The sequence below is a fragment of the Apodemus sylvaticus genome, chromosome 2 (assembly GCF_947179515.1).
Source record: "Apodemus sylvaticus chromosome 2, mApoSyl1.1, whole genome shotgun sequence".
Taxonomy (NCBI): domain Eukaryota; kingdom Metazoa; phylum Chordata; class Mammalia; order Rodentia; family Muridae; genus Apodemus; species Apodemus sylvaticus.
In genome coordinates this window covers 62461948-62483424 of record NC_067473.1, presented here as the reverse complement: position 1 = coordinate 62483424, position 21477 = coordinate 62461948, and the positions used below count along the sequence as shown (strand labels likewise).

Sequence of the window (21477 nt, the reverse complement as noted above, 5' to 3'; positions counted from 1 at the left end):
TCTCCTGAGGACGTGTAAGGATGCGAACTGGACTTGGCAGTAAGCACAGGACTTACGTCTTGTGGTGAGTCTTGGTTCATCACCCTGGTAACCTTGGTCTGTCACTTGGCTTCCCTGTATCTCATTCAGGCTCTAGCTGTTTATGGAGGGTCTACTGTGTGTCACATTGCTACTCACAAATAGTGTGTTTAAACTTCTGTACATAGCTGTAGCTGATGTCCTGAAAGCACCACTTTTTATATTCACTACTTGGGATTTCATCATCCAGTAGCCATGAGAGTGCCACCAATCTCATTTGCATAGCCTTGGCGTTAATAGAGACTTTTTACATGTTGCCGCGTTTGTGTCTGACCCGAGCCCTGCCGTTGTCTAAGGGGAGGCGGTCACTGCTTGGTCGTGGCCGATGCGGATGGTCCTGCAGAGGCCAGGGCTGGGTCTGTTTTGACATTATTCTTTCAGAAGCCTTTGCTTAGAGGGACGGGCTGTCTGTCGCTCCTGCAATTTGACTGAAGCAAGCCCTGGCGTGGGTAATTGTGCTCATACCCAGTTCTTTGAGACATGTGCTTTCTTACGTATGGGGATATGTAAGCAAGCTTCCGCATAGTTTCTTAGCCAGAGGTCCAGCTGCTCAGATGGCCACTTTTTCAGTAGCTCAGAGTGAAACATGTATAAAATTTGAAATTCATCATTTGGGGATTTTCCTCATTAGCTGGGAGTAATTGGTGTCAAATTGTCAATTTTCTAGCCATCTTAAAAAGGCTTGACAGGGGGCTGGAGAGATGGCTCAGTGGGTAAGAGCAGTAACTGCTCTTCTGAAGGTCCTGAGTTCAAATCCCAGCAACCACATGGTAGCTCACAACCACCTGTAATGAGATCTGATGCCCTCTTCTGGTGTGTCTGAAAACAGCTAGAGTGTACTTACATATAATAAATAAATAATTAAAAAAAAGGAAAAAAAAGGCTTGACAGATACTTGAGAATTATGCAGATGGGTAGATTTGTAATTTCAAGATGAAAATAATATTTATAATCACATATTTCCTAAGTTAGAACAATGTATCTAAGTCTGATAGGAACCCATCCTAATAATTAAAGTAGTTTGGATTTTTTGTTATTGTTGTTTGTTTTGTTTTTTGGTTCAGGAGTTACCTAATTTTTCTTCTACAAACACACATACATACATTCATACATAACATTCATACATGCATGCACACATACATATATTCATACATGCATACATACATTCTTGCATGCATGCACACATACATACATTCTTGCATGCATGCATACATACATACATAGATGCTTTGCATTTAAGAACTCAGCTGAATCATTATGGTAAGTTAAAACAAACAAGGGAAAAATATTGGGCTAGCAAGTGCGAACTTATTCAGGGCACACTGCTGAGTGCTATTAAGTATGTTGTTTTAAGAGTATGCTTATTATATTATGTATATGTGTGTGTACCTGCGTGCGTGTATGTGTGCCACATGCATGGAGAATCCCTTGGAGCCCAGAAGAGGGGTTTAGATACCCTGGAATTGGTGGTGCAGATGGTTTTAAGCCACTATGTAGGTGCTGGGAATTGAACCTAGGTGGTCTTCTGCAAAAGCAGCCAATGATCTTGACCTCTGAGCCATCTTCCCAGCCCTTCAAGTACATTATTTATGCTTCAGTCCAAATGTCTTAGTTACCTAGAGCTGATCTAATATGTACAAGGGGACACCACATCAATGAGCAGAGACTGCTCCCGGGATACTCGATGAGCAAGGGGTCAGCCAGGGGCCAGGAGTCTGGAACATGACCTGAGTGTCCAGTAACTGAAAGAAGCTAATGGAAGCTTCCTGCAGAAATGAGTAAAAGTTCAAGAAAACCAAGATACCTGCCACCTTGGCTCTATTATTGCCTTTTTTGATTTGAAGTTAAAACTTTGGGTTTTTTTTTTTTTAGAAGTAAATATGAAATTTTTTACTCTCTTGCTATTTGATACAAAATAAAGCCCCAGGCTCTAGGGCTGGGGAGGTGGCTCAGTGGTTAAGAGCACTGTGTGCTCTTGTAGAGGTCCCAGGTTTGGTTCCTAGCACCCACTCTGTGACTCCTGACCACCTGTGACTAGTTCCAGGAAAATCCAGTGCCCTCTTCTGGAGTCACAGACACCATGGATGTAGATGGAGGTAAACATTCATATACATAAATAAAAATAATCAAATCAGAAAAAAAAAAGCCCAGGGTCTGTCCAGTGTAGTGGTGGTGTACATTTTTCAACCTAGCATGTAGAGGATGAGGCAAGAAAATTGAAGTTCAGGGCCAGCCTGGGCTACATAGCAAGACCTTGATTCAAATAATAACAAAAAACAACCAACCAACCAATAACAAAAGGCCAAGTGTGTGAACCTGGTACTTCGGATCATTGAGGTTGGTGATCTTAAGGCCATGCTCATGTGTCCAGGGCTGTCATGATGATTGTCGCATTGCTTCTAAGCTGGACAGACAAAGCACAGAGCCCTGACCCCAGGATGCTCCACTGGCAATCTCTTGCATTGTTCTCCCTGATTGTTTGTAGGAGGGAGGTATTTGAAGGAGGTCGGGGTGATGGCAACTAGAAACAGCCCTGCTGCTGCTGTTCCCTCTGCAAAACATGAGTTCACAGCATGCCAGTATGAAATTCTCCATTAAAAAAGTGCATGTGATGGGCCTGGGGAGATGGTTGGTCAGTGGTTAGAACCGCTGTCTGCTCTGGCTGGCTTACAGCCACCTCTAACTTCAGCAACAGGGACTCTAGCATGCTCTTTTGGCTTCTGTGGGAACCTGCACTCACATTTGAACACACACACTCACACACACACACACACACACACACACACACACACACAAACAAGAATTAAAAGAACAATAAATGAATATAAGGGCCAGTAGATGGATCAGCGCTTGACGTCTCTGCTGCCCGAGCGAGCACGGGAGCCTGAGTTCGAGCCCCCAGCCTTCATGTAGAAAGCCTGGCCTCATAGTATGCACTTGTAATCCTAACACCAGGAAGACGGATACCATTGAATCAGCCTTCTGAGAGCCTGTGTAGCAGTTGGAGACCCCGTCTTAAGGAAAACAAGGTGGGGGCACTAGAGAGATGGCCTGATGCTCAAGAACACTTGTTCTCCTCCAGAGAACCTGGGTTCAGTTCCCAACACTCACATGGTAACTCAGCACAATATTTATCTCCAGTTCCAGAGGATCTGATGCCCTCTTCTGCCCTCCATGGGCACTGTGCATGCATGTGGCACACTTACATACAGGCAGTCACACATATGCACATGTGAATGCTCACATGCACACACGCACACACAGGGAATACATTTAAGGTAGGGAAGGAGGAAGCCATCTTCAGGCTTACTGTTCTTCGACGAGAGGGACCCGCTAAGCCCTCCGAGTCCTTGGTATTTGGTGTCTGGAGGTTTCTATTCTCTATACAGAGCCCTCCAAGAAGCTACTGCGTTCATAAGAGTCTTCTCTTCTGTAAGGGGCAACAAGACTTTTAGAGGAGTGTGTGTGTGGGGGGAGCCTCTGCTCCTAGGAAATGTTTGTCCACTTGCAAGGAGACCAAGTAGACCATTTGGGGGAAGGCAGTTAGTTCTGGGTTTGTCATTTCCCATGCGGTGTTGCTGAGTCCAGAGACACATGGAACAGCGGCCTGCTCTAATAAAGGAAGCTCATTAATTAGAGAATATGGTTGCCAGCTGGTCTGCCTTTTGTTTCCAAGCAACTCTTTGTAAACTATCCTTACAGTACCATTTGTCTCCCCCTGCTGGCAAAAGTCACTATTGCAGACTGCCCTTTCCCTACCCATTTGGATATTTAACATTGAGAGTATTAATTAGGTCACAAAGCTAAGCCAGCAGCATCACTTTTGAGCCATGAAGCAACGCGCTATGACATCGCCTCTGCTCCTATACATAGTATATCATGTGAAAGCATTCCTCAGGCTTCTGTGATAAAGTCAAGCAGCAATCCTAATGAGCAGACCCATCTGGGCAGCTCCGTCTTTTTTCTAGATTAATTAATTTTTATGTGCATAAGTGCTTTGCCTGCATGTTTGTATGTGTACCCTGTGCTCCTGGTGCCCACAAAAGTCAGAAGAGGGTATTGACCCCTAGAACTGGAATCAGCAGTCAGTCGTGAGCCGCCCTGTGGGTGATGGGAAGCAAGCCTGGGGTTCTTTGGAAGAGCAGCGTGCTCTAACCATTGAGCCATCTCTACAGCCCCTCAGAGCTGCTTTTTTAAAAATGCACTTCCGTTTTCCTATACTGTGCAAACTGGGTTTAAGGAAACTGTTGCTACCCACCCTTAGTCCTTGTAGTGTCATGTCACCAGACTGGTACTGTGCATCTCGGTGCTACGCACGTCCTCCCTCGTGGGCTCAGAAGCTAGAGCCTAGAGGAGGTGCGGCTCCCGCAGTCTGATTGTGGGTGTGGTGTTGGTGCCCTGGTGTCCTCAGAGAGAACGCCGGTGCCTGTCGGCGAGTACGGGGCGTTTCTGAAGATGCTGTGTGGCCCTTCCTGGAATGCTTTATTCCTTGGGTTGCTGGTTCGCTGGGCTCTCCGATTGGCCTGTTTCTCTGAAGTCTCCCGATTTCTTTCATGCTTCCTTTGCGTCTCTCCAGTTCCAACTCGACATGCAAGCTTGCATGTCACCGGACAGGCAGCTGCTGGCGTCACCTCTGAGACTGAACAGCTCCTCTGTCTTTCAAACTAACCATGTTGAAAGGGAAGTCTGCTGTTTTATCTCCTTTGCTCCTTTAAAGACACACCCTTAATGTCACCTCCATGTTGGGGATCAGGATTGCAGGCCATTACCTGCTCTCCTTTGTCTGCTGGGCTTCTCCCTTCCACTGATTTCCAGAGCCAACCTTCTCTCTCTCTCCCTCCCTCCCCCGCCCTCTCTCTCTCTCTCTCTCTCTCTCTCTCTCTCTCTCTCTGCTAGTATCTGGGCAGACTGTCCTGATTTTATGCACATGGTATCACTGGGTCTTCATGTTTGTCTGCTTAGATTTTAGAAATCTGCCTCTTTAGAACTAGAGGCTGAGTATCCCGGGTCTCCAGGGGATGACTTTAAAAGCTGCCGTTTGCAGTGAGTGCTGTGTGCAGCCTGGCTTCTGGCTTCTCTCCGCCGCCTCACTGCATTCTGACCCGTTAGCGGCTACTGTAATCTCTCTGGTAGTCTCCGCTCATCTCCTCACAATTTGATCTACAGTGAAGCCTCTGAAGCCTTTCCGGGTCCCAAGGCCTGGATAAAGTGCCCCTTTCTCTGTAGAGAATGCCTCACATCACAGGTCTGTGACAGTGGAGCAGGGGATCTGTTGGAATGGCTTTGTATTGTGGTCTTGATATTTAATCCTTGCGTTCTTGTTTAATCTTTCAGAAGCATCTGTGATGAATTCTAAGTGTAAACAGCGGCGCCCGATCTGTTACAGAGATGTTTGTTGGGTTGGGTGGGTGGCTTTGCCGGCAGCCTTGGGTCAGGGGTCGAGCTCCTCTAGTCAGTCCTCGGTCTCTTGCTGCCCTCAGACCTCGTGTTAACCACCATGTCATTTTAGCTACAGATCCCCAGCGTGAAGGGCTTCGACTTCGCTAAGCAGCATCTGGGTCAGCACAATAAAGACGACATTCTGATTATCCATGAACCAGCACCGCTGCCAGGACCTGTGAAGGACCACACCACGCCCTCCGAAAATGGAGAGGTGCCGAGCCCAAAGTCAAAGATCCCTTCCAAGAACATCCGACACAGAGGGAGGTTAGTATTGGGCTTTGTAGACTGTTCTCAGTTGCAGAATTTTTGGCTTTCGTGGCTTATTCTAACATCAGAAGCACTATTGATGAGTATTGCCTTGGGCTGGCAGCCTGGGGGATGGTTGACTTCTCCAGTTCTACACTGGAGTTCCCAAAGCATTTTCTGTTTCTTCTGCTGGGCCTCTAGGTCAGGCTGTGCGGCATCTTTCAGCCAAATGCTTATTTGTGTTGGGTTGCTCCCAGATTTGATTATGAATCGGACAGCTAGAGGTATTTTCTGAGGTAAATGTCTTAAGCTTTGTGAAGGTAATACAAGAAAGAATGAATGAAAAGTGAACAGCAGGGGCCAGCAAGATGGCTCAGCAGGTGAAGGTGCTTGCTGTCAAGTGTGATGACCTAGATTTGATCCCTGGAACCCACATGGTGGAAGGAGAGAACTGATTCCTACAAGTTATCCTCTGACCGCCACACAGGTGATGTTGCACACTTCTCTCTGGAATAAATAGACAGATGTCAAAAAAAGAAGACAAAAACAAAAACAAAAAAAACCTTTTAGGACCAGAGAGATGGCTCAGCAGTTTAAGAGCACCAACTGTTCTTCCAGAGGTCCAGAGGTCAATCCCCAGCAACCACATGTCTCACAGCCATCTCTAATGGCAGCCGATAGCTTCTTCTGGTGTGTCTGAAGACAGCTACAGTGTACTCATACAAATAAAATAAATAAATAGATAAAAATAAAAAACCCAAAAGCCAGTTTCAGTACGTGGTCCACTGCACATAGACAGTCAGCAGGGCTGTGCCTGGGATCTGTCCGCTGGTGGCCGGCTGTGACCTCTTGCTTTGTCTGCAGGTGATCTTCATCAAGTCCTCCTTCTCGCTTTGCTTTTTCCCAGCGTGTGACCTCTGTTAGCACATCACAGGCGCTCGGCCAACCCTCCTTGTCCACTCCCCACCTGCTTCCAGTTCCTCCTGTCCAGAAGGCAGAGCTTGTGGAGAACTGTGCATTAATTTTTCAAACTGCCAGGGAGGTACTTGTTGCCCTCTGTTAGTTCCCGTGGGAGCTAACCTGAAGAAGACAGAGCCAGGATCAGGCCTTGTGAGTTGGCTTCAGTTCATAGCTTCGGCCTCTGAGGTCTCTCTCTGTCCATCTCCCCTCAAGATTCAGAACCCTGGCATTTGATTGGCTGCTGGGAGTGAAGACGCCTGTGTCCATACCAGCGTTCAACATCCAAACCCGTGACGTCACTTCCGCCTGGGGATCAGTGGAAGAATGTAACGAATATTGGTTTTGGTCCTTAGGAAAGAAACTAAATTCTGCAGGGAGATGCTCTTGGCTCCATTACTGCCCAGGCCCAGAAGCAGCAAATCAGCAAAGATGATTTAATGTGTTCGTAAACGTTTTCAGAGATTTGCTTTCTCCCGAGTAGCATCATGATAAATGACAGTTGGTCTCAGCATCGCCACAGTCTCTGAGGTGGATACAGTTATCCTGCTCTGCTTCCCAGGTTCCTCCGTGAATTCTACCACCTGTGCATCAAAAACACTCAGGGAAAATAGTGTAGATGTGGAATTACAGGCTTGTTCTTGTCATTATTGTTTTTTCAAGATCTACTTGTCATGTATACGGCATTCTGCCTGCACGCCAGAAGAGGGCACCAGATCCCATTACAGATGGTTGTGAGCCACCATGTGGTTGCTGGGAGTTGAACTCAGGACCTCTGGAAGAGCCATCTCTCCCGCCCCTTTTCATTATTCTTAAAGCAGTTTATGGGCAGCTATTTACAATGTTGTGCAAGGTGCTTTAGGTAATGTAGGCATGATTACAAGAGAATGTAGTTACAGACAAAGTCATTGCATATTTCATATAAGAGGCTTGAGAGTATCTGTGGCCCACAGATACTGAGGGCCAGCTGTGGAGAGTCCCTCAAGGGCACCAGGATGTATTGGGAGTCTTGGAGACCCTGTGCTCCCTGGGCAAGGCTGTTCCTTAGCTACGTGCATCCTGGTGCTGTGCTACCCTTAACTCATGGGGTCAGGTCTCATAAGGGGTCATTGCTTTGTGGTTGTAAGAATAGGGGTCATCTGAGGTTTGGCGTTACTTGGCGTGGAGCCAGACCGTCCCTGGCCTCCAGGGATTCTGAGGCTCAGCTAATGCTAAAGCAGGCCAGAGCCATGGGTTCCTCTTTTCCCCCCTTCTCCCTCTCTCTCTCTCCCCTCTCCTTCTCTCTGCCCCTCCCCTCCCCTCCCCTCTTTCTTTGTGTGCATACATGTGTGCATGTGGAGGTTAGGGGACAATAATTAGGAGTCAGTTCTCTTCTACCATGTAGATCTCAGGGAATTACTTATAGGCCGTCTGGCTTGGTGACTAACACCTTAATCTGCTGAGCCATTATATTTTAGAGAAAGTTGGTTGTTACTTGTGGTGCCAACAATGGAACCCGGAGCTTTTCAGTGCCGACCAGTATGTGGACACTAAGCAGCTGCTTTTTCATCTGGCTTGTGTTAGGACCAGACTCACTGTCTAGAAGTGACGTAGGGTCAGGTGCCTAGCCCTGGGGCCCAGGCGCTCTGAGGACTTCCTCTCCTCCAGACGTCAGTTTTCTAGCCTTTGTTGAAAAGCACCTTCTTCAGCTATCTAGTTAGCTGTGTCAGTCTGTTCTCAAGACTGTAGCCATTATATGATCCTTTAATTTTGGATTATTTTTCCTGGAAGTCTGTTTTCTAACGAACCTGACGGATTTAACCCCTTTCTGTGCCTCTCTGATGTGTGTATCTCTTCTTTGTTTGCAGAGTTTCCCCTTCAGATGCCGACTCCACAGTCAGCGAGGAGTCCAGCGAGAGAGATGCAGGAGAGAAGACGCCGGCAACCGCCCCTGCGAATAAGGCCCACAGAGCTCCACAGAGCGGTGTGTCACTGTCTGTCCTCCCCATGTCCCGGAGGCAGGGGATTGCCCTACCACAGAAACTAAGCTTAAAAATAATCTACAAAAATGGAATGTATATTAATCATGCTGAGTTTCTCAACCTTGTAGTCACTTTGATCCCTGTGTTGGTGTCTGCTTCAAGGAAAGGCACAGGGGTAGAGACTAGGGCTTCACCAAGGTGTCTTAATGCTAGAAATTCATTCTCACTTAGTGTCCAAGCGGGACAAGGAGAATTTAATGGAAACTATAGTCTTAAAACTGCCTGTTGTCACAGTGACATTTTTTTAGGAAGCACTTTCAGGATGTCACTGTTGGGAAGATGTTTGTCTGTCAGGGGTTCATACCCATCAAGTGTGGTCTTGTTTGTAGATCATTCACCCAGCAGGTGGTTGGGTATAATCGGAGGGCTCAGCCATCTTTGCAGGCCAGGCACAAACAAAGGTCACTCCCACTATAAAGTTCATTGTTTGGGGTTTTTGGAGACATAGTCTCACAAGGCCCAGCTCTGTCTAAAAATCTGGATCCTCCTGATTTCACCTCCTGACTGGTGAAGGGACAGACATGCTCTACCATGCCTGGCTGACAGCTTGGCTTCATAGTTGTCTGTCTGTCTGTCTATGTGTCTGTCTGTCTATGTGTCTGTCTGTCTGTCGGTGTGTGAGCACATGGCTGCCGGGGTGCCCATGTGAAGGTTCGAGAACAACTAACTTGTGGGAGTCTTCTCTTTCCTTCTAACACATAGGTTCTGGGAATTGAACTGGGTAGTGAGTGCTGTTACCCACTGAACCACCCTGCCTGGGCCCCCAGTAGCTTAGCTTCAGCTTAATAGGTTGTTTTAAGTGAATCTGCTCTTGGTGGATTGGCTGGGGCTTTGTTTTTAATCCCAGGATCCTGTTTCAGCAGGTCAGAGATAAGGGATTTAGTAATGGGTTCTGGACTCACTGTTTTGGAGACTCTTGTACCCCTGACACCCCCAAGGCCTCGCAGGTCCCTGCCCCGCCCCATGCGCCCGTCACTCATCCTTGCCACCCCTCCCTGCTGGCTCTTGTGTAATTTTGAGGAAATACCCCCTTAGACTAAGGGAAGAGTTTTTTCCTTGGGATCCGGTTTCACAGAATCTTAAAGCTTATTTAGAACCATGGTAACCAGGTGCCGTGTTTCAGGTAGGCAGGATTAAAATCTTGTTTCGATCCTGGGAAAGAAAGATTTGAGAAAGAAGAGGAGAGTCCTAGTCTTTCTCAGCCTCTGCTGACTGCTCGCCCTGGTTAGCTTGTTCTTTTCCTTGTGCCAACCTCTATGCTCTCTGACAGAAGCTCACCAGTGGATCCTATGAAGGGAGCAAACCCAAGCACCACTGTCAGCATGCCTTCAGAACGCAGGGGTTAAACGCCCACTGCCTGTGAGGCAGGGCAGTGAGGTGGTGCTTCCTGGGAGTGCCAGGAGCTCGGGTGCTACCGCCGTGATGGAAAGGATGACGTGTGTGAAGCCAGAATCTCTGTGTTATGTCTGTGTTCTAGAGAGGGAATACCAACTTACTTTAAAGGTAGCCCGGAGTCTGCCTTCCTTCCTTCCTTCCTTCCTTCCTTCCTTCCTTCCTTCCTTCCTTCCTTCCTTCCTTCCTTCCTTCCTGTAGCGCTTCATTAAATACCATATATATGAGTGAGTGTGGAGAGAGAGGGAGGGAAATGCAGAACTCTGCATGTGCTAGCTACAATTCTAGTGTCCTCTCCTTTAGAGACTATGACTTCCATGTAGCCCAGGCTAGACCTCAAACTAGTGGTTTTCTTTTGAGTGCTAGGATCACAGGTGAATTCCACAGCAACCAAAATTGTTTCTTAAAAATTGTGTCAAAATCCTTTTTCTGTGTCCTGTCTTGTGAGTGGAAGAGGTTGAGGAGAAGCATCAGGAACTTCAGTCTTTGGCGCAGTGTTCCCTGTCACCACTGTGTGTGTCACCACTCTGTCCCCCTCCCCCAGTGCTTCCTTGATGGTTTCACGCATGCAGTGTGTGATTCTGAAGTACTTAGATCTCCGTCGACTTGAGTCCCTCAAGCTCCAGGTGCAAGCTTTTCTCCTGGGGACTGACAGGACAGTTATTGTGGCACCTGATAAGGTCTTTGCCAGGTGAAGGGATGCATTGTTTCAACCAGATTGGGTTCATGTATGAGGCGTGAGGTGATTTTGGAGGCTCAGTTCTGAAATGACTGAGATGATTAAGCTTAGTTCTCATTTCTCACTGAGGCGACTCTCAGAGTCATCTTCAAGAATGACTATGTAAACTGAGTCGTGACTGCTGACAGTTGGTCGGTCCTCAGTGGAGTTTTCCTGAGCACCTGGACTGTGCTTAGTGTCAGAGGGGAGGGTAATCAATCGGTCAGTGACCTCAGCTTTTCAGGGTGTGGCTGGGGGTCACCAGAGTTATAAGTGGTGGGGATTGACTATATTTGTCTCTAAGTGATGAGACTCTTTCTTAAAATAGCCTTCCATCAAAACATTCCAGGAGCCAGGTGGTGGTGGCACACGCCTTTAATCCCAGCACCTGGGAGGCAGAGGCAGGCGGATTTCTGAGTTCGAGGCCAGCCTGGTCTACAGAGTGAGTTCCAGGACAGCCAGGGCTACACAGAGAAACCCTGTCTCAAAAAACAAACAAACAAACAAAACAAAACAAAAAACCAAAAAAAAAATTGTTATTTATTTTAATATATACCTACAACATAATTTTAAAAAACATTTTGAAGATTTATTTTTATTTTATGCGTATGAGTGTTTTGCCTAAATGTGTGTATGCATCATACCCTGGTGCCCAAGGGTCAGAAGAGGGCATCAGATCCCCAGGGAACTGGGCTTCTTGTTACAGTCGGTTGTGGGCCGCCATGAGAGCGCTGGGGACTTGAATCTGGAGCCTCCACGGGAACAGCAGCTGCTCTCCCAGTATCATGTTTAATATATCATATATTAAAACATGTGTGTATGCCCTCTGGAATGCTGCAGCTGTTACCTACTGTGTAAGATACTCATCACAATGAAGTCGTTTTTATGTGAGGACACTTAGTCGCTCACAGTGCTTAGAGACTGTTTACATTTGTTTGTTTGTTTACTGTGTGTGTGTTCATGCATGCATGTGTACACACACGTCTTGGCTACCACGCATACGTGGAGCTCAGAGGACAGGTTGCAGGAACCATCTCTCTCCTTTGCGCACGTGGGTTCCGGTCGTCAAGCTTGGCAGCAAGCGTCCTTACCCTCTGAGCCATCTTGCCAGCCGCTTCTTGGCTATTTTATAAGAGATGACATTTTATTTATTGTAGCCAATGATTCCTTGAATGTGTGGTGCAATTTATAGTATTGCTTTTTAAGAATAACTTTGAAAGAGAAAGGCTTTTTAATCCAAAGTCCTTCTGTGCCTTAAGGAAGGTCACATTTATTCCCGTGCATCTCTTTTGCTCCCATTGGCTGTTATTATCTAAGTCTTTTTAAAATCACACAATATATACCATAATATGTAGTATAATTCAATGCACAGTTAAAAAACCCTTTCCGGGTATTTCAAAGGGCTGGGTCCCAGACAGTGCAGGAGCTGGGGGATTTCCTTTACTGTCCTGCCTTTCCTTTCCTTTCCTGTAGCTTGGTAGTGAAGCCTGAGGGCTGGGCATTCCTAGCTCTGAACGTTGTGGTTGGCGAATGGTTTAGCAAAGCTCTGTGACCTCAGCTGAGAGGGTGGGTGATGGACTCCCACTCCCAGGCTGCGGTTCCGGTGGGATCCAGGTGAGGTGATGGATGGACATGAAGAGTCATGAGACTCAGAGGCAAGAGGCGAGCTCTGCACTTCCCGCCACAGGAGAGTGTGCTGACTTGCCAACTTTGTGACTTTTCTGTTTCTTAGAAGTCGAGATCAGCCAGGCTGGCCTGCTGTGAGGTTAATCTCTTCAGTCATTAATGCTGCAGCTTGAGTAATGCCGCTGGCTAAATGGAGAGCCTGGCTGGGCTTGCGGTTCAGGTCACCCAGGCTCGGCATGGAAAGAGAGCCCAAGAATATCAGTCTTGTTGAGAGGGGCCACTCGTTTGGAGGTGTACACATCATTTCCGTTCCCTTGGGATAACATAAACACAACTCAAATCACGAAACTTAGCACCGGAGTTCATTCCTTAGATAAAGTACCAGACTGTTTCCCACTGCTTTGCCAGCTCGGGGTCTCGCCTATATTCAGAACCCCACCCTGCACCCCTCATACCGTCCCACTTTCACCAGGGTTGCAAACCATTGGCTTTTGATTATAGACTGTTCCTAACTGTTCTCACTCTTTCTGTTGGCCATTCATTTTAAAACAATGTCTGGGCGTCCACAGTTGATTGGCTAGGGAGAGAGACCAGTCCTTCTTTGGACGGTCCAGCTTTTTCTGTCTTCTTATCCTTCTTCCTCTTTTCAGCTCTTCTTTCTTTCTCACCTCCCTCCCTCCCCCCTCCCTCCCTCCCCTTCCCTTCCCCCCCCTCCCTCCCTCCCTCCCCCCTCCCTCCCTCCCTCCCTCCTTACCTCCCTTCCTCCCTCCCTCCCCCTCCCTCCCTCCCCCTCCCTCCCTCCCTTCCTCCCTCCCTCCCTCCCCCTCCCTCCCCTTCCCTCTCTCCCTCTCCCTCCCTCCCACCCGTCCTTTCCTTGCGTATATGGTTTTGCCTGCATATATGTCAGTATATCACGCGTGTGCCTGGTGACTGAGGAGGCCAAAAGAGGGCAGCGATCACCTGGATCGGACTTGCACGGATCATGACCCGCCCTGTGCATGCTGGGCACTAAACCCTGGTCCTCTGCCAGGGCAGCCAGTGCTGTTATCCACTGAGCCATCTTTCCAGGTCTTTTTCTTTTTAAAGTTAAATTTTACTGGGGTTATTTCTTCTACATATAATCATTAGAGAAATTCCTCATTACCAAAAATGAGGAAATGGAGGAAGTCAGTCATTATGTAAGATACCGTCTCGGTTTATATTTTAAGTGTTTTTTTCTTATCTTTTTGAAACCGGGTCTCACTGTATAGTCCTAGCCAGTCTGGAGCACACTGTGTAGACCGGGCTGGCACTGAACTTACCATTGTTCACCTGCTGCCGCTTCCTGAGTGTTGGGGTTAAAGGTGTGCACCACAGCGCCTGGTCCGTATTTCGGGTGTGCATACATTTCTTCATTTTCACAGGTCTGATTACTTCTTAGTAAAGTATTGCAGTAAAGTGCAGGTAACACAAACCTGACCTTTTTCACTCTTCAGTCCCTCTTAGCATGGAACTAATTTGTTTTAAGGGCGAGTTTTTCTTCTCTTGCTTTTCGAAGTATTCATAGCTCATGGGATGTGCTCCGGTGTGACTCTAGTCCCCTTCGCTTTGGTCCTGGCCCCTCCTCCTATAGTAGTCAGCCCGTCTACATCCATGCTGTGTGTATTCAACCAGCAACTAATATATATTTTTAAGTTACATGGATGTTACATGTGTGAGTAACCTTGCTTGTCACTATTGTTTAAATGTTAATGTAATCATTAATGTAGCCTTTACATTGTATCAACAATAGTATATAATTTAGAGCTAACAGGACCATGTAGTTGGGTTGTATGTGCAGGTAGATACTGCACTGTTTCTTAGAAGGGACAATCCAGTTGATGGGCTTTGGTGACTGCAGTGTCCTGGAGTCAACTCCTTCCCCTTGCAGAGGGAAGACTTCAAAGTGTCACCTTCACAGCTAATTGTTGTCATGCCAGTGACAGCCAGGAGGAGAGTGGCTGCTCAAAGCTGCTGGAAAATATTTTAAGTGAAAAGTCTGTAAATTGCTCACTGATCTCTGAGCAGCTTTAGTCTCTAGTCCTCCCCCCACCCCCGGCCCCTTTCAAACAAGCTTTCATGTAGCCCAGGCTAGCCTAGACCTTACTGTGTAGCTGGAGATGACTTGAACTTGTGTTCCTCCTGTCCCCGCCTCCAAGTGCTAGGACAGCAGGTGCGGGCCCAGCTCAGGTATTTCACTCTTGCTCTGTGGCTGTGGACACTGAGGCCGGGTCCTGATGCTATGGAAGCACTCCTCTCAATAGCTTCCCTTTTCCTGAAGATTTTTAGCTACATGTAGAAATAAAAAAGAGTAGCATGCTCCTTTTTTTTTGGATTTTGTTTTTTTTCGAGACAAGGTTTCTCTGTGTAGCCCTGGCTGTCCTGGAAACTCACTCTGTAGACCAGGCTGTCCTCAAATTCAGAAATCCACCTGCCTCTGCCTCTCAGAGTTCTGGGATTACAGGGCGTGCGCCACCACCGCCCGCAGTAGCGTGCTCTTTGACACACAGTATCATAGTGACTCTTCACATCCCTCTGAGAGGCATTTGTAGTTGTATTAAGTGTGTGTGTGTGTGTGTGTGTGTGTGTACCTGTGTGTGCACACACACAGATGTACACATGACATGACATGTATGGAGGTTATAAGAGTCAGGTCTCTCTGCCTCCTCATGATGCCCAGGATTGAACTCAAGCCATAGCCCTGGGCACAAGTTTCCTCTCTACCTGCTGAGCCATCTTGCCAACCCCTCATGTGTAGTTTTTTAACGAAGCCAAAAGAGATAATTTAGCATAGCCCATCTGCGGTGAACTAGAGAGGTTTTAGCTGCTCTGGTCAGAGATTGGGGCGGAGGGTGCTTTCAGGATGATCCAGTGACTCCTGTCCTGCTCTCCGGCGCTTTCCTGCTCATGTTCCTCCCCTCCTGTTCCAGCCGCCCCCCTGCCCAGTTCGGGCAATGAGCAGCATTCCTCGGCCTCCATCTTCGAGCACGTGGACAGGCTTTCTCGAACCTCGGAGGCCAGCCGGCGGGTCCCCAGTAAGATCCAGCTTATCGCCATGCAGCCGCTCCCGGCCCCTCCCGCGCAGCACCCTGTCCTTGCTGACCGCGTGGCAGAAACCAACAAAATCAACAAGGAGGTATTTGGTTTTAACGAAGGCGAGTCAATTAGAAAGCTCATGTCCTAATCCGATCAGTGTCAGAAGATGGGTAGGAGGCCCGGCATCAAACACTTGCTAACAGCCTGCACCACAGCGCAGCAGTGTCCCCGACTCAGAGCACTGCAGATTGGGTGTCCTCAGGCCTGTGATCCCAGCACCCGGCAGGCTGAGACAGAATGCTCACTCCTGGGATGCACTGGCTGCACTGTGAGACCTCTCTCAGAATTGGAAAACAAAGCAAGACCACACACGCACACGCACAGGCGCACATGCACAGGAACACACACCTACCTACACCTATATTTTATTTTTTTAATGTTTGATTTATTCTTTGAATATTTGGTACACACATACGATGTATCCATCCCCCAATGCCCCCCACACCCCCTAATCTATCCCACTCCCAACTCCATGCTGTCTTCTCATCATCATCATTATTAATAAGCCCCGCACACTGGGCATGCACATGGCAGCCTAGCAGTAGCCACATCCTTGAAGAAAAGGTGTCTCTTCCTCTCTCGGACATCAGCTGTTAGCGCTGCTGTGCCAGTGGCGAGGCCTCTGGAGCCCTCCCACAACCCACAATTGATTTTTTTCAAACTGCGACACTACTGGGGGACAGTGATGGATCCTGACAGGATGGGAGGAAGGCCCTGAAGCAGCAGCCCCGAGTAGGCTCCTCCTCAGAGCGGGCTCGCTGCCTCGCTGCCTCGCTGCCTCGCTGCCTCTGGCTCTTGAGCACTCGCTTGAGCCTGCAGATGTCCAGGCTTCCCTGAGCTCATGGTCATTAATGGGCGGCTGGCCTTCTCCCACTCAGGGTAGGCAGTGGCCATTCTTTGTCACCTCCATGGGTGCCTCCATGAAGCCTACAGAGCAAGCACACAGTTAGCGAGAAGGAACATCTCTAAAGGGGCTTTATGGAGGAAGGGTCCCAGAAACCTCAGAAAACACCCTGAGTGATTGTCCTTGCTGTCCGCCACCCACTCTCAGATCCAGTCAGCACTGCGCCACAAGTCGGAGATCGAACATCACCGCAACAAGATTCGCCTGCGTGCCAAACGCCGAGGCCACTACGAGTTCCCAGTAGTGGACGACCTGTCTTCTGGTGACACCAAGGAGCGACATCGGGTGTACCGCAGGGCACAGATGCAGATTGACAAGATCCTGGACCCTGCAGCCAGTGTGCCCTCTGTGTTCATAGAGCCCAGGAAGAGGTAGGTGGGGCCCAGGGACATGGTGGACAGGCAGACTAGACGGGGGCAGGAAGGAGACCAGAGCGCAGGCCAGAAATCTAGGTGACAGTCTGTGACAGTGAACTGAAGAGGATTCTGTAGAGGTGGGGTAGGCATGCAGGAAGTGGAGGCGCTCGCTCCTGGGGAGAGAAGACATCAGTCTCCACACCTCAGAGCTGGCAGTCTCAGAATGCTTCCCCCGTTTGATAAAGCCTTGCACCCGCCCATTCTTTGTACAGCCTTTGTACAGCCTGACCCCACTTCCCTGTCCCCACCCCGCCTCCTGCTTTCGACCTCCCTTGCTTGTCTTCATCGCTATCGTGGAAGGTCTCCACGTGTGTTTTCCCACAGCCTCCTGCCGTTTTGGGTTCCACCTCCCCCTCTGCCAGCCCCTGCCCCATGTGTAGGTGTGTTTTCTGTAAACACACTGGGGCTGGATAAATAGCTCTGTGGGTAAGAGCAGTAGCTGCTCTTCCACAGCCTCCGTGGTGGCTCTCCACCATCTGTAACTCAGTGCCAGGGGATCCGGTGCCCTCTCCGGGCCTCCTCGGGCACGGGACATGCAGTCGGTAACACGGGTGCACAGACACATGTAGACAAACACCTACATACATAAAAATTAAACTTGCCATTCTCTGTCCAAATCCGTACCCCTGAGGAAGGGGCCTTCCTCTCTACTGTAGTTCTGTCCACGGCCAGCCACACAGACAGAGCTGTGACTACAGTGGTGGCCCTCTCCTCTCCCCCCACAGACTCGCCTGTAGCCAATGTGCCCTCAGCCTGCTGGGCTGGCGCTTTCTAGCCCCTGCTCAACCATGTAGGTCGCCTGTAAGATATTAACCCATCTTGGCTGGGCCTGTTGCTTTTCGACTGGCTCCGTCACTAAACGATGCCCTGGTTACAGACTGCTTTGCTGTAAATTGTGATAGTTAGGTCTGCTCTGTAGGGCTCAGACCATGGCTGTTACTTTGTCGGAATCCTTGGAGCTTTTCCTGTGGTAAGGTGACCAGGCCTGTGAGGATAACTTCTGTTTTTCCTATCAGCTCGCGGATGAAACGTTCTCCTAAGCCACGCCGGAAACACCAGGTCAACGGCTGTCCCGCTGATGCAGAGAAGGACAGACTCATCACCACAGACAGTGACGGCACATACAAGCGGCCCCCGGGGGTGCACAACTCAGCCTACATCGGATGCCCTGTACGTAATACCAGACCCCTGGGAAGCATGGTCTTGGCGGGAGAGGAGAGTGCACAGTAGTGGCTGCTGCCCTGTGTAAAGTGGAGGCTAGCCAGCAGGCCGTGCGGCACCCAGTTGATGGAGTCAGACACCCGAGCAGTGAAGCCAGGGAACTGCTGGGTGACCGGCTAACCCACCTCCGCTCAGGATGGGAGCCGCTTGGTGCTAATTGGAAGAGCGAGAATGCCCAGGTTCTCTGTCTGCTCAGATGGCTGTCTGGGTTTCTTGGATGTTTCCTGTTCTGTTGGTGTACCCCCCCCCCACACACACACACCCTCATATCCCCGAGGAGCTAAGGAGAGAGGCAGTCTCTCAGTTCAGTCTCCTTTATCCAAAATGCTGGGGACCATGCTGATTCAGAGACTGGATATGTTGAAATGTTCACGCAGACTCTATCAGCTGAGCATCCTGATAGGAAAGGCTACAACTTGAAATGTTCAAAATCCACAACTGAGTATCGTGTCAGCTCAGTTTCTGACTTCAGATTAGGGATGGTTAATATATGTATGTGTATATACATGTGTGTATGTCTCTGTGTGTGTGTGTGTGTGTGTGTGTGTGTGTGTGTTCATCCCATGGGGAAAAGAGCTTAAATCCAAGACCGAGAGCCTTATTTTCCACGCGGAAAGGCACACAGACAGCCTGGCTTGAGGTGATGAAGGCAGACATTGATACATTATACACTGACATAGCACACAGGCGCCATTGTGGAGGAACAAAACCTAGCTTCCCAAAGGACAATTAGCAAAAGACACGAGGGGGCCTGGGAGAGAGAAGGTGGGGCTGCAGGACACAGCTCACCGGCAGCAGCGGGGACGTGAAGGGCTCGGCCCTACTGGACTGAGCAAACTTAGAGAGCCAGCTTCGTGTGGGTGACACAGCAGCAAGCCTGTCCTAGAGACGGTGCCATGACGAGACACAGTCACCCTGTTTGTTTGAGGTTTCTGTATTTTTCTCTGAATGACACATAAGTAATATTGAAAAACATTCAAAAAGTTTATAAAAATGTGGCAAACACCATACTGACATCGGCTAAAGTCTAGTTTCATCAAGATCATCAGGAAGAAACAGGTTCCTCTCAGTGAGCTCTGAAGCCTCACTTGACTTTTTATAACTCCCTCATGAGGGTTCTTGTGAGCAATTGCTGCTAATTATAGATGCCCCTGTGGAGCAAAGAATCAAGTAGTTTCTCTTTCTTTCTCTGAATTTAGGTCCTCCTGACCAGGGAGGAACAAACACACACACACACACACACACACACACACACACACACACACATACACATACACACACACACCAGCTTTTCTGGCAATAGATGAGTGTTCCTATTCTGCTGGAGCCTTTTGGAAGCGTGTTTCCAAACACTGGTGGTGTTAGGCCCAGTTTGTAGAAACTGTCCTTGTGGATCTTCAATATAGTTAGTCACCTGGTACTTATGTAGAACTAGTAATAGAAACAGCATTCCTTCCTTACCCACATAACTTCCCTAGCCAGCCTGGGCTCATCTTCTTAAAGGAGCCTGCAGGAGATAATTGTTTTCCAGCCCATGTGTTCCAGCCTCTGATTGAATTCTCTGTAGAGAATTTGGTTTTCCTTGGACTCTTCATTCATCTTCATTGATGACCAAAGCAGGCTTCCCTCATGGCGTCCTGGGCCCTCCTTTTGGGTTTAATCTACTTTGGAGGACCAAAATCTTGCTATGTTGCCCAGGCTAGCCTTAAATTCCTAACTCCAGCAATCTTCCTGCTGGGAAGGCAGATGGAAGCCGTGGAGCCTGGCTTGGATCTCCCTTTGTTTTCTCCATTTTCTCCTTTCAGGGGAAGTACAAGGGTTTTCTCAGAGGTCTTCCTACTTTGTCTCCAGGGCTACCTTTCCAAAGATTCCCTGCTCAGAAAATCCTCCCTAGACGTACTTAACTGTTGATTCTCCCTAAAATTCTGTGATGTGTGTTTTAAAAATAGTGCCTTTCTCAGAGTTTACCATTTACAAGCTAGATTTTTTTTTTTAACCTTTAAGACCGTATGTGTACTACATAGTTTTAAATTATCTGGAAATTTCCATTTTTCCTTTCAAAGTAACCACTCCTTGTGGGCTGTCCTCCAAAGTCCCCTTCTAGCTGGTCATCCCTCAGGTTTAGGCCTGGAAGACTTCTGCCCTCGGGCCACAGCCAGCCTGCTGTCTTTGGTCAACACTGGGCCTTTTTGTAAGACAGCCATGCCCTTGCTTGCCTGCTGTCTTTGGCTGCTTTTTGAGTTGGGTTGTGACAGACTTTTATGACTTGCAGAACCTAAAATATTTATTGTCTGGCTCTTGACTGAAAGTTTTTGTTGGCTCCCGGCCTGCTGGTGCCCATCCATAGTCCCCGCTGCTTAGAAGGTGGCAGCCAAGCAGTTGGCTTGAGCCCAGGAGTTTGGAGGGAGGGAGGGAGGGAGAGAGAGAGAGGGGAGGGCGTCTCCTTAAAATGACATCAGCAACAAAGAGCTACAAGGTTGTTGACCCCTTGCTGTCATTTAGTGTCTAAACCAGATGCTCCTGGAAGAGAAAGGAAGTTCTAATAATGATGAAACCAGGCACACATCTAAATCAGGATGTGAAGTCTTTTAAGAGCCCACTAAGGACTGCAAATTAGCCACTGCAAGATGTGACCTATGATGTTGTGTGTGTGTGTGTGTGTGTGTGTGTGTCTGAAGAATGCCAGGAGAAGGAATCTGTTGTAAAATGCTGTCCTCTCTGGGCATAGCTTGACCACGGCCATTTGAGTTCAGCTGTGTTTATCCTGAGCATCTCAGGAGCAGGCCCAGGAAACTCAAGGCTCCTCCCTTAGGATTGATCATTGCCAGGATGAAAATTTTCCTGCTTGTGTAGCTGCCTGCCAGTTGCCCATGCCTCTTTGAGTCTCACTTCTGTAAGGAAATCCAAGTTTAACTCGGCTCAGCAAGCTACGCTTAAGGAGGACTGATTGGGTTTTTGGTACCCTGCGTGGGATTCAGACATGGCTGTCCATGTCTGAATGAATCAGCCTGAAGCAGAATGGGGTTGGCAGACCTGAATTCCAGGGAGTAGGATTTAAATTCTAACTCAAGCTTCCTTAGGAAACCTTAATTCCATGGGTTTTCATTTGTTGAGTTTCATCCCCGTGTGAAGCACTATGCCAGATGGTGGGATGTGGGAAAGGGGACTTTCAAATTCTCAAGAGGAGGCAGAGGCGTGGGAAGTTCTGACCCGTGGCTCTCTGTTGGTTTTCTGTGCCAGTGGGAACCCAAAGGAACCACCCTTCTTTCCCAGCCTGAACCTGTCTATCCTGCTCCAAAAATTAAACTGTCTCTGACTCTCCTTCTCTAAAGTGTGACCAGG

General features: G+C 48.5%; 1 protein-coding gene across 2 annotated transcripts in view; it reads left to right on the top strand.

Moving 5' to 3' along the window:
- Kiaa1549 (KIAA1549 ortholog) overlaps positions 1–21477 on the top strand; it is a 131634-nt gene that overhangs the window by 94859 nt on the left and 15298 nt on the right. For both annotated transcript variants that reach the window (XM_052173457.1, XM_052173456.1), the window contains exons 11-15: positions 5588–5784; positions 8571–8686; positions 15429–15634; positions 16646–16869; positions 17931–18084. In XM_052173457.1, coding sequence (XP_052029417.1) covers positions 5588–5784; positions 8571–8686; positions 15429–15634; positions 16646–16869; positions 17931–18084 — 897 coding nt within the window. The remainder of the gene's footprint in view (positions 1–5587; positions 5785–8570; positions 8687–15428; positions 15635–16645; positions 16870–17930; positions 18085–21477) is intronic.